This window comes from Paroedura picta, chromosome 6 (genome assembly GCF_049243985.1).
Source record: "Paroedura picta isolate Pp20150507F chromosome 6, Ppicta_v3.0, whole genome shotgun sequence".
Lineage (NCBI taxonomy): Eukaryota > Metazoa > Chordata > Lepidosauria > Squamata > Gekkonidae > Paroedura > Paroedura picta.
In genome coordinates this window covers 58,550,452-58,563,710 of record NC_135374.1, presented here as the reverse complement: position 1 = coordinate 58,563,710, position 13,259 = coordinate 58,550,452, and the positions used below count along the sequence as shown (strand labels likewise).

At 40.6% G+C, this 13,259-nt stretch overlaps 1 protein-coding gene across 4 annotated transcripts in view; it reads right to left on the bottom strand.

Moving 5' to 3' along the window:
• Positions 1–13,259, bottom strand: part of ITSN1 (intersectin 1) — a 120,908-nt gene that overhangs the window by 2,507 nt on the left and 105,142 nt on the right. For all 4 annotated transcript variants that reach the window (XM_077342609.1, XM_077342608.1, XM_077342610.1 and 1 more), the window contains 9 exons: positions 11,221–11,327; positions 9,711–9,894; positions 9,215–9,313; positions 8,337–8,504; positions 6,177–6,389; positions 2,747–2,868; positions 1,377–1,459; positions 1,206–1,289; positions 210–383 (listed from right to left, as the gene is read on the bottom strand). In XM_077342609.1, coding sequence (XP_077198724.1) covers positions 210–383; positions 1,206–1,289; positions 1,377–1,459; positions 2,747–2,868; positions 6,177–6,389; positions 8,337–8,504; positions 9,215–9,313; positions 9,711–9,894; positions 11,221–11,327 — 1,234 coding nt within the window. The remainder of the gene's footprint in view (positions 1–209; positions 384–1,205; positions 1,290–1,376; positions 1,460–2,746; positions 2,869–6,176; positions 6,390–8,336; positions 8,505–9,214; positions 9,314–9,710; positions 9,895–11,220; positions 11,328–13,259) is intronic.

Here is a 13,259-nt window from a genome sequence, read left to right as displayed (position 1 = left end):
GAAGCTTGCTTTCAAGGAATTATCTGTATGGGTAGATTTAAACACCTCAATGGGAGTGTTGGAGAAGTGGAAAGTCATTAAATCTATTCTTCACATCTCTAACCTCAGTGCCTTCAGGAAGAAAAAGGCCAGCTCTTTCGTTATTTTAGAAGCACGTTTCGCCACCACCCTTACCAGAACTTACCAAAAGCAACAGGGGCACTACTTACCATCTGGGGAGAACTGATCCCTCTCAAACACTGTGATGCAGAGGACATCCTGTTCTAAATCTTTGATAAAGAACTGGCAGTTAGAATTCCACTTGGGGTTGAGAGTGTCCTGTATAGTCTTGGTGAGGTGACACTGAGAGCCCATCGTTACTTCACAATATGGGTTACTTTTTCCTGAAAGAATTCAGATAGATGTGCTGTTATTTTCACATGCTATACATAGTCTGTAGATATCAAAAAGATAGACACATCATTGTAACTGAATGTTGAGAAAACACTGTGATGTAATCTAAAGAGGAAAAACAAAATAAGGCACTTCTTTATTTCAACTTTCCAGTAACAACTGTGCAACTGAAGCAATGGAAATTTTACATCCCCCCCCCTAAAAAAAAAAAACACCTTCCTTGTATATTTTTTTACAAAGTATTATAAAACATCTATAAGATGCTGAAAAACGTATTCAACCTTTGAAGTTTTTTTTTTTACTTAGCAATTTGTCATAAACAAACTGAGCCCAAGCAAGGCCAAACCAGAATCTTGACATCAAACAAGGTTGATGCCACTGGCAGGCCTCTGCAGCTTGGGACCAGCAGCCATTGGTGATGACTCATCAGGAGCTCAATAAATCTCCTGAATTTACTGTTTATCTAGAACTGCAGAAGGGTGAGGGGTGCAATTCTCAAGCTTTTGCATGCGACAACACATGCCCATGCGTGGCTGAGTAAGTCACAAGTTGTGCAGGCTTCCACTATATGCACCAACAAATGGAGTCCAGGTAAGAAGAATTAAAGTAGCTTTGGGGCTTGATAATTTTGCTAAACAGCAAATTCCAGAGAGAATACTATATGAATCTACCACAGAATAGGAACAAATTTATTGTGGAATAAGCGCTGCCTCTGATGAAGCATGTTCTGACTCATAAATGGTACACCACAATCATGGATTAGTTTTTAAGTTGCCACAAGACTTCTTTTGATACAAAATATAAAGTCTTACCATGGGATCTGCATGGCTTCAGTTCAATACCTTCAACAATGTTCACCATTAGCCTTCCAATACCAGTTGCCCTCTGAGACCGGACTGTAATAAGAACAATAAGCAAAATGCATTAAAATACTTTTTTGACATCTCTGGGAAATCTTATAAAAGCAGTCCCTAATGACATACCTAAGTATGCCTTTTCTCTTTTCTTCTTCTCTGTTTCTATGTAAAGTTCAGAAGCTGCTTTGATTTTTTGAACCCAAGCAGTCCTTCAAAAATAAAACACAAGAGAACAAAATGGAAAGGTTAGATATCAGCAGTTATAAAATGTATGTGCAGATGTGCAAAACTGTTGCTTGAAAGCCACAGGTAGCGTGGTGGCATTAATTCTTTTGCCTGTGAGCAACAGGTAGGATGAAAGCATTTGCCCTCTTGAATTAGGCCAAGTTCTCAGTGGCAAACTTGGGTCTGGCCTTGATGTCTGTCAGAAAAGGAGGGCTCAAACAACTGAAAGCTCCTCCATAGAAAAATGCATGCTGCACAGACAACTAGATAGCAGGGAGAAATGTTCTAGCCAGTCTCCTTCACATGCCAGCATTTTTATGTGCAGGACATGTATTATAAGGAATATTCATTCATGTTGAGTTGCCACTTGCTATCTGTACCCTACTCACAGGTTTACCCCCTCCATAAGAACTAGCATTATATATAGCTTTTTTTCTGATGCACATGAGATACACTCTCAGCACAGAATTATATAATAGCAAAGAATGGTGAGGCTAGGCATATGACATAGAAAGTGGTCTCCAAAAAGTCTAAAATTTACATATATTGGTTAGAGCCATAATTTACAGATCCCATTCAACCACTCAGCTACACTTTATAATGAGTTTAGACATTTTATATAGAGTGTATTGTTACAATTCTGTCCACTGAGGAAGACCCAGTAGGGTCAAAACGCGTTTGGTCTTATGTGCTGTTCGTTCTGTATCGTTTTAAAGTAGTTTTTATTCTGTTTTTAATTGTGCACTATAATGCTCTGAAGCAGGTGCACGGCGTGTCCAAACCTCCTTGCAGAGGGGAGACCCTGAAGGGGTAAGGAAGCCAGTCTGGTCACTGGGGAGAGCTCCAGGGGCTATCCAGCTCAGCTCACTACCTGACCCTCCCTGCTCTGCAGGAGCAATGGCACAAAGGCAGAGGGCAGCAGGGTTCTTGCAGAGCACACGCCCCAGCTGGTGAGCTCAGCCACCCTGCTCTGCAGGAGCTCTTCCGCCCTTTTGCTCTTCTGTGGCCTGTGTTAAAAACAAGCTTTGCTACTAGTATTCATATAATATATACAAAGAAGATAATATCAATTTTACTGCTTTTTCAGTACATAAACAGTATCAGATGCATAAAAGGAACATACAAAAATCAATTAAAAGAATTAAAAGGAGAGCGAAAGTACAGAAGAGGTGTTTGTCAGCATCAGGAGCTAGAAGAATCCTATACTGAAGTGAAGCATGTGTTGTTGTATGTATGAGCTGCTCCAATGGTTCAGTTTGGTAGCATCTTACCTTTCATTTATGCTTTCTGCACGGAGTGTATAGACTCGATCAATGTGAGAAATGTGAAAGATGGGCTCATCTCCAGAAGGATCCGTGGGTAGTTTAACCAAGACCTCATTTAGAAATATGGGCTGCAAACATAGAATTATAGAGTTGGAAAGGACATTCAGGTCATCTAGTCCAACCCCCTGCAGAATGCAGGAACTCTCAACTACCTGCCCACCCATAGTGACCCCAATTTCATGCCCAAGTGATCCCTCCCGCCCACCAAAAATCTCCAGAATCAAGCCTAACCTGGAGGAAATTCACCTTCCATCCCATAGTGGCAATCATCTATTCCCTGGGTATGCAAGGAAAGGCCACAAGAGACGAACACTGGCACATTCCTTTCTTCCCACCCACTCACAATCTGTCAGATACATTTCTGTTAGACATATGAGGCAATGATTAGACAAACTCAGAATAAATACAGTACAACAGGTATACCGCTCAGCATGCAGCAGAGTGGCGTGCCTGCTCTCTAATAGGCATAATTCTTTTATTTTCACAAAAGTAGTGCATTATAGTGGAACTGAAAGATTCTAAACCCAATATGTGACAATTTCTTAATTGCCAATCAGCACTGCACAATTTAAACAATCTAGAACCACTGCAGCAGGTTCTAACATCTTAAAAGGACTACTGATCAAGTTGGCAGACGACACCAAATTGGGAGGACTGGCAAATACTCCATAAGATAGAGACAGAGTTCAACGAGATCTGAACACAATAGAAAAATGGGCAAATGAGAACAAGATGCAATTTAATAAAGATAAGTGTAAAGTTCTGCATCTGGGTCAGAAAAATGAAAAGCATGCCTACTGGATGTGGGGTTCACTTCTAGGTAACACTGTGTCTGACCTTGGGGTACTTGTGGATTGTAAACTAAACATGAGCAGGCTGTGTGATGCAGCGGTAAAAAAGGCAAATGCCATTTTGGGCTGTATCAACAGGGGCATCACATCAAAATCACAAGATGTCATAGTCTCATTGTATATGGTACTGGTCAGACCACACCTGGAGTACTGTGTGCAGTTCTGGAGGCCTCACTTCAAGAAGGACATAGATAAAATTGAAAGGGTACAGAGGAGAGCAACGAGGATGATCTGGGGCCAAGGGACCAAGCCCTATGAAGATAGGTTGAGGGACTTGGGAATGTTCAGCCTGTAGAAAAGGAGGTTGAGAGGGGACATGATAGCCCTCTTTAAGTATTTGAAAGGTTGTCACTTGGAGGAGGGCAGGATGCTGTTTCTGTTGGCTGCAGAGGAGAGGACACGCAGTAATGGGTTTAAACTACAAGTACAACGATATAGGCTAGATATCAGGAAAAAATTTTTCACTGTCAGAGTAGTTCAGCAGTGGAATAGGCTGCCTAAGGAGGTGGTGAGCTCCCCCTCACTGGCAGTCTTCAAGCAAAGGTTGGATACACACTTTTCTTGGATGCTTTAGGATGTTTTGGGCTGATCCTGCGTTGAGCAGGGGGTTGGACTAGATGGCCTGTATGGCCCCTTCCAACTCTATGAGTCTATGATTCTATGATTCTATAAAACTGCCACAATCTGATATAAAACATCAGTGGGCAGAGCACTCCGAAGAGAGAACTTAATAGTCACAAGTCATTGTCCCAGGCCAAGGTGATTGATAGAAAACACAAAAGATGCATAATGTGCTCTTAAGGAGTCCAGAAAGCATAATTAACAGATGTTCTATGCATACCAATAGGGTAGCCCTCAACATGGCTGCCAGGGCTAACTATGGAGAAGAACAGAGTCCACTCTCCAAAGCATCTGTTTTTTTCCAGGGGAACCGATCTCTGCAGTCTGGAGATGAACTGTAGTTCTGCAGGGATCCCAAGGTCTCACCTGGAGGCTGGCATTCCCAACACCAAATTCCTCATGCCTCATGAGAAGAAACTTTCTCTCGTTATTTTGTTTCTATAAGTTATGCTCCAGAAGTATGGAGTTAACCACCATACACATTTGTGATTCTTTTTAGTGGCATTCATAGACTTTACTGGTAAAATAACATTTCACCACCAAAGGGAATACAGGATCCCAAAGGCCAATCCAGAGGGATGAAGAAATCTAACCAAGCAAGCCATCTATAGAGAATTAACAAAAATTTGGCTCAAATACAGTGGAAAAGATAAATTTTCACATGAATTAAGATATAAAATATAACTGCAGTTCTTTGTCTGAAGTTTAACCACAGTGCAAATATTTGCAAATTTCTAATCTAGGCCTTGACCAATGTCCACATTCACAATCTATCACCATAATGCTAAGAGAAGGGGGAAGGGACACACTTGTGCAAGTAATCGAGTTAGCAATGCTACAGAAGTATGTTAATGTTGCAATCTGTTTCAGTTCCCATTCCCTCATTAATCATATCAAGTAGTGACTTCCCCTTAGAAACAGAAACAAAATCTATTTCCAAGGAAAAATCATCAGAACTTATTGACCAACATCACTCACTAGGACTTTCTTAGGATGCAGGAAAGAACTACTTGAATCATGATATAGACAGAAATTAGTTAAACTTATTTATCTCCTAGCTGGATATGCATCACTGCTGTGTTCAGAATAAAGTTTGAGTTCAGTGGCACCTTTAAGAGCAACAAAATTTTATTCAAGGGATAAGCTTTCGTGTGCAAGCACACTTCTTATACCTTGAATAAAAGCATTGTTGGTCTTAAATGTGCCACTGGACTCAAAATTTGTTTTGCTGCTTCAGACCAACAAGATGGAGCTCTTCCACCAGGCATTCTCCTACAAGAGCCCTCCTCTGGAATCAGAGAAACATTTGAGAGCAATGGTTCACAAACACCAGCATTGTAACGGAGTTGAGCTGAATTTCAGCTGTTTAACCGTTTTAGCTGTTTTCTTGTTTTAAATGTTATATGTATTGTGCAGTGTTGTTAACTGCCCCGCACTTACTTGCCAGGCAGGGTGACCATATAAATTAAATCATAAATAAATAAATATTTTGGGTTTATGGTAATGTGACACATTCATCTGTTTATTTCACAGCATTCGTATGCAGCAGGAAACTGTGAGTGAAATTTGGTTCTCCACTGTGTATACATAGAGCACATACTGTGTATCTGTGGATTTTCCGACACAGAAGTGAGATCTATATCATAATAGATGGACGGACGGACGGACGGACAGACAGACAGGGATGGATGGATGGATGGATGGATGTAGATATATAAGATAGATAGAGATAGAGATAGAGATAGAGATAGAGATAGAGATAGAGATAGAGATGGTAGCCCATATCTATATACAGAGCAAGATATAAGGTAGCCTAAACCGAGCAACAACCAGCATTTCCGTCAATACTTCAGTCTTTAGATTTTCATCAAACTATTACCAGTTTAATTTGAAGTGGTACTTACTGTTTTGTACATTTTATACTGCAGATTTGACTTGGGGCTAAAAACCTTATCTGTGCCAGATGAACCAAGGGGTTTTATGATCTGTGTCAGCAAGAGGAAGTCATTAAACAGAAAGCCATACAATTCCTTGTTGCTTTTGGCCTTGTAGAGTTTCCCACTGTGTAGAAATTTCCGTGGCCCCAAACAGTTTGTAACAGAGTTAAAAACAAGTTGCTGAGGGGGACAAAAATACAGTGAAATGTATAAAGTATGCTTGTCATTGTATTATTGGATGCTGCTGAAATTCTGACAACTACTTTGGTTCATTTTGCAAAGATGGTAGCTAATATTATTATCTCATCAGGAAATGCTTAGTGGAACTTACTGTTTTCGCTATGGCTGTTCCTTTAGACCTAAACCTAGTAATCTGAGGTTGCATTTGAGACTGAGGAAGAAGGTACATGGAAAATCATTTCTCCTGAGTTAATGATTGGCGTAAAATACATGAGTAATATGATATTAGAGCTAGGAATGTGTATTTAAAATAATAATAATAAAAGTTTGTTCTTATATGTCGCTTTTCTCTACCAGGAGTCTCAAAGCGGCTTACAATCGCCTTCCCTTTCCTCTCTCCACAACAGACACCCTGTGAGGTGGGTGAGACTGAGAGAGCCCTCAGACATCACTGCTCAGTCAGAACAGTTTTATCAGTGCCATGGCGAGCCCAAGGTCACCCAGCTGGCTGCATGTGGGGGAGTGCAGAATCGAACCCGGCATGCCAGATTAGAAGTCCACACTCCTAACCACTACACCAAACTGGCTCTCTTTACTACTTGCTGATCAAGTTTTGCTTCCTAAGGTTCCCGTATATTTGACTTTCACCTGGCCTCTCTACTCAACAATTCTCACAGAAGCAACAAATATCCTCTCCAAGTGATCAACAGGCAATGGAATAGCTTATAAGTAGCTTATAAGCATTTCAGAACTGGCCTTTCTCAATGTAGGTTTTCAGCTGATTCAGCACATTACAAATTGCATCTCTCTCTCTCATTAAAAAAGATATCATCCACGTGGTGCTTCTGAAGCTTTGTTTTGTTTTTGTCAAACCCTTAAATGTTCTCGCAAACATATTATATACTGCATTCATGGGCAGCTTCACAGCTGTCAAGGCATTTATGCATTCCACTTTTCTTCAGTTTTGCATTCACAATAACCTTATTAATTAGCCTTTTCTTTAATGGAAAAAAGTGAAAGAGGTAGGAAACTTAGAAGGAATCCCACCCTGCCTTCATTACTATGCCCTGCAATGATTTAACACTATGCTGAAAAAAGAAGCAGGACTTTAAGCAGCCCTGCTAAAATCAGTGCAAAGCACCCATATGTCCCTCCTTCCATCCCGCCAACCACAGTGGATGATTCATACTAATTTTGCAGCTTATCACAGCATACAACTTCCACTATATAGTTCTGGTAAGGCCTTGGAGGAAGAGCGTGTCATGGCTTAAGTGCCACTCAGTGCTTAACACCCACTCAGGACAGCTGTCCCACCCCTGAGTTTTGCTTCCTCCAACCAGCTTGCCTGTCTGTCCAGCGGCCAGCCAATCACTTTCCGTCCCCCTCTCCTGACCACTCCCTCCTCCTTCTGCTTCCCTCTGAGGCTTGGAGGCTGCAGATCCCCACTGCTTGAGAGCTGCCCCTGCCTATGAGTTCCATAACAGCTGCCTGCAGCCTTTCCAGGTCCTGGGAGGAGGGGGAAGCCATCCACAGTTCTTCCACTCCACCCCCCTCATCTAGTGCCCATTGTATTCCTGAATGCAACAGGCTTGGCCCCTAGTGGAATATATAAAACTCAATCCAGGAACACAGATGTCATATGTTCAATGCATTACATATCATTAGAAGTATGAGCACCTCGGGGATGGAGAACTTTAACCAAACAATATATATTACTTTTCCCCTCTTAATTAAAGCTAGAGGAGCCAACTACTCAGCCTCTCCTACATCACATCTCCTACATTCTTCTTCTTCTTCTTTTTTGATTTATTCCCCGCCATTCCCTGACCGGCTCATGGCGGGTTACAGTGTCTCATAAAATCCCCATTAAAACACCCATTAAAAGACATCAAGAAAACTAGAAAGCGTACTATGATGTAATACTTTGCAGCAGAACTGCAGGCTTACCTCAGATAATCCTTCACACTGAACATGAGCCTGGATCCATTCAAGTCTGTCTGAATTCTCCTTCTCACGTACACCTTCATTGACCTGAGAACAAAGTTCCTCTGCTTTCTCCAAAGCATGCTTCAAATGGCTATGATCTGGATGGTTTTCAGGAGTATTTTCTAATATCTACAGGAAAATGAATAGTTTCAGTTTCTTACAAAGCTTCAAAATCCATTCTTTTTACCAGATTTAGTCAATCTAGCTTTAACAAAATACATGTAAATAAGCATCCAATAATGCCGCAAAGCAAACATTATTAAACAAATCACACCTAAACAAGCAAAAAAAAACACCTTAGTTTACACTCTGCCCTCAAACAGTATAAATATTACTTTTCTTTAAAATTATCCAATTTCTGGATTTTGTTTGTTTTCTTTTTCATTGCATTTATAATGTTATACTTTATTCTAACTTTCATTTAAAGAACTCTGGAATGGCTCCAGCAGACATTTTCCACAAATGGAAAGGAAGGAATTTTCACCAATTCTTCCTCCTGCTTGCAGATTTGCAATTCATTCCTCATTCAGCTCCTGATCATTCACTGACCCTCAGTGAATGACCATTTCAGGAAGCTCAGCAGGCTGCAGCAGGAGGGGAGAGGTTAGAAAATACAATTCCAGTGGTGGAAGCACCTTCTGTTAGCAGGAAATTACTGCTGGAGTCCAGCACATGGATCTGATCAGTTCTCATTTGAGTTATCTCCCTATGTAGAAACACTGAGTCCATCCTTCTGATAAAACTATTTTATGCCAAATAGGTATCACAATAAAGCAGAGGAAAATCAGAATTATAACGGTTCTGATACCTCACTCTCACATGCCAGTAAAAATACTTACATTTTTAATAATTAGAGGGTATCGTGTTACTCGTTGCATAGGCTTTAGCAGAAAGCTTGACAAGGGCATCCCTTTGCAGCGAGGGTCCATAGCTAGTCTCTGAAATATTAACGAAAAATGTTGGTAGCTTATTCATCATCAACCTATAATATAAAACTGCCCCCCTCTCTTTCTGTATGCTCAGCATTTAGCCAAGGGTGGCCTCTTGGAAGTACTGGCTTTAGAATGGAAAAGTCATGATGGGAATCCCACAATACATTGTCAGTGGTTGTTCACAGCTTATGAAAGCATGACAAACTATGGGCATCCTCCAGAGAATCTGAAGATTTTGGCTTCTTGAGCCACAGTTGTGTATAATAAAAGATGAAGAAAAGAAGCAGTTCAAAAGTGAAGGTGCTTTATTTACATTTGTTACAGAGCAAGGGTTCACGACACACCAGGAAGTGAGCGAATGAGGCTCCTGCAATGAAAACAGAGTATACTAATATTCTCTTACTTTAACAAATTCCTTGAACTCTGGAACTTCATCCGTTTTCTGCTGGATGAGGGCTGCGCCGTTAAGCTGACAGCTACAGAATCTAATATAAGGCTGCATGTGTGGAAGTTGTGCTGTCAGAATATCTCCTATCATTTTTACGGGCATCCTTTCTCCTGACATTTTCTTACGAACACGCAGTGCCCTAAGCACAAAGCAGAAAAATAACAGAGAGTATGAAATGTGCTAAAATGTGAAAACATGAAATGTGCTAAATATGGATAAATGCACATTAATGCACCGGTATACATTTATTACCGTAATAAAAATTATGGAACTAAACAGCTATCATTTGATTAGTCAGTTAAGTAAAAGGATACTGGGAGCTCTCACTCACTTCTACAGGATATTCTACAGGAATATCTTTCAATATATATCTTTTAAATGAATTGGATTCAGATAATAATGCTAATGCACACGGTACAGAACTATAGATGATGACCAGCTGTAACCTAGACAACCAAGCAATATGATAAGCAACTCTAGGGCAGGCTTTTGTGAAGCCCTAGGATTCTTCATGACCCTAGAAGGTTTCTGAATGGGTGGGAGTTAATTCATTTTAAAGATATTTTAAAAATATGTTAAACTTTTATCGGGCGATATTACCATACATGGCCATGTCAACCTGACTCCCTCTCTAAAATGGCCAATGATGGGCCTAGAGGGGGTGGGAAAGGCATGTATACAGCTGGGAAAGGCATGTATACAGCTACACTTCCCAACCATATTCTGCATGATCATGCCACTTCTGGGGTTTCTCAAAGTCTGAAGAATATTTCAGGAGTTTCTCAGTCGCAAACATGTTGAGAAAGGCTGCTTCTAGGGTATGGGATAAAGGCCTTTTTAAGGCCACTCAGTACATTTATGAAACAGGTAAGATAAGATTAAAGCTGGGGACTTCTTAATAACTCAGTTTTACCCACACCAGCTCTTTAAGCATTACAGCATTTGCTGTTTTTTTTTCAAACAGTTTATGAAAGAAACAGTCTAGTACCCCAGATCTGTACCAAAACCAACTATGTTGATTCGTTCCATGTATCCCCCTGTGATGTTGTATGTAAACCGCTCTGAGCCATACAGAAGGGCAGTATAGAAATCAAATAAATTAATTAAAAATTAAAATAAAACAAATTCAGATAAAGAAAACAAAACAAAATGGCAAACAGGATTTGTAAAAATAGTTGTTTAGGACATGTACTCATTAAAAGCTGCCTTTAATCTAAATCTGGTAGAACCTTTGCTCAAATAGCCGTCATTTTTATAGCATTGCATTTTGCAAAACATCTGTACTTTCGTATTTACAGGCATTTTTCCTGTACCCACATTTCAGACTTCAAAGAGACAAACATAAATTAGTCAAAGCCAGTTATTTTAATTTCCCACAATACTTTTTCTTCCCATATTGCAAACATTGAAAAGGCACCTTCCCCAACAAATCTTACTGCTGTTGTTTTTTTTAAAGGCAACTTACTTCAGTAGTTTAATATTGCACATAATTAGCTCTTTCCAGTTTACAAAAATCATAGCGCCCTCCTTTTCTGTCAACAGCTCTGAATCCATTAGTGGCTTCTGGAAGATCTGTAGATTCAGAAGGAAAAGACTGTATAACCAGCTTGTTCGCTCTGTCTACATTACCTTTGAGGTCTCAGTTGAAAGATCTGCAAACCCAGAGGTTGCCACCCACAAATCGACCACTTGAAACTGACTTGAAATCCATGGAACTTTAATAACTGTAACTTCATCTGGATCACACCCACAGCAATCAGAATAAAATGAAACAACAACCTATGCCATTGGCAGTGCACAAACACAGAAGTCCACAATGCAGAATGGGCTCTCTCCTACTTTCAATGAATAGGTAGAGAAGAAGGATGGCCAAACTGTGTCTCTCCAGATGCCCATGGACTACCTTGACCCCCTGCCAGCATGGAGGATACCATGACAATGCCATGGGCCATTTGGACAGAGGTTCATGGCAACTGTAGCCCATGGACATCTGGAGAACTGCAGTTTGGCCCCTCCTGCCTTAAAGCCGCCTACATACTGGATCCAAACTTAGTTCTCATATCTGTTTGCTAACTCTTGTATTTTTATGTCAATTTGCTGCCATTAACAACTGCTTTAGTCCAATCTCAGCTATACTTATTGCCCAGTTACTTATGCTTCCTGACTCTAACTAGCTCTTCCTGGCAACTACCCATAAGGCTTGAGAAAGATGCTTTCAATGTATCTGATAAAGTATGCATGCAGACAGACGCTTATACCCAGAATTAAACTTCATTGGTCTTAAAAGTGCTGGATTCAAACTAAGCAATAACATACAAAGAAAACTCTGTCTGAATGGATTTATCAATAAAGAAGCAGAACTTGCTAGTAGTTTTTTTGTACTAATTTTGCTTGAAGTAAACACAAAACATTTTGGTGTGGAATCACCTTCTTCAGTGATGTTCACTCAAAAGCATATGGGTTTATATATGTCAATGGAAACCCTACAAAAAACACTTTTCACTCACAAGCTTATAAAGTATATCTATGGGCTACAGAAACCCTATAAGTAACAATTTCTCACGCTGACAGTCCTTCTAGTTTCCTCACTGGTTACATGAGAACAGTCGACTAGAAAGGCTTTCCCCAAATTATCCCGATTACCAAGTAACATATATTTTTGCCTATATGCACTAAGACTGTTAAAAATCAGCTGCATCCATATGTGCTCAATAATCCAACCACAAAACTGTAAAAGTTCCTAGTCAGGCTCTCTCTCCCGTGGAAATGTGTCCGTCGGCTGATGACATCCGGAAACACAAAAACATTAGCGGACATGGTCTTTGTGTCCTCGGCTGAAGACTTGATGCAACAAAGTATATGATGTGGTAGTAAATGGAGAAACTGACTTGCCAAATAAATCTTGCTAAACCGGATAACACAAGTGGGAGTTGTGGAGGGTGCTTAGGGAGCTATTCCAGGTTTTGTTGTGGTGGCAGCAGATGACATGAACTGCTCTGGCCTCTTCCGCAGTGGTGACAAATGCCAGGAAATATTCTGGGCCATTCATGGTGGTGGATGATAGGAACTATTTGGGGCTCTGAACAGTAGTAATAGATGCTGGTAGCTGCTCCAGGCTCAACAGTGGCCAGCACTGGGAGCTGATCTGGGCTCAGAGCACCATTGCTGGGCTTCACGGCTTGGCTGGACTCTTGAAGGGGAAATAGATGAAATCTCCTCTTGCAAGTTTCATGGGCCTCACCTGTCTAATAGTGAAGCCAAGTATCCTTGGATACTTATATCTGGTGACTGGAACTATGAAAGGGTGAGACAGATCTTTCTACAAATCTGAAAATGGTCCTAGGTTTGAAGAAAAATGTGAAATCTGAATAAAAAATACATTGGGAAGTTTAGTTAGTCTCCCCCCCCCCTCCTCCCAGAACTCCACCAGAGTGCTCTGGACCTGTTGTGCCATTTGTACGGTTGCATTGTTATACTGTTATATTATTGTTATACTGTTCACTA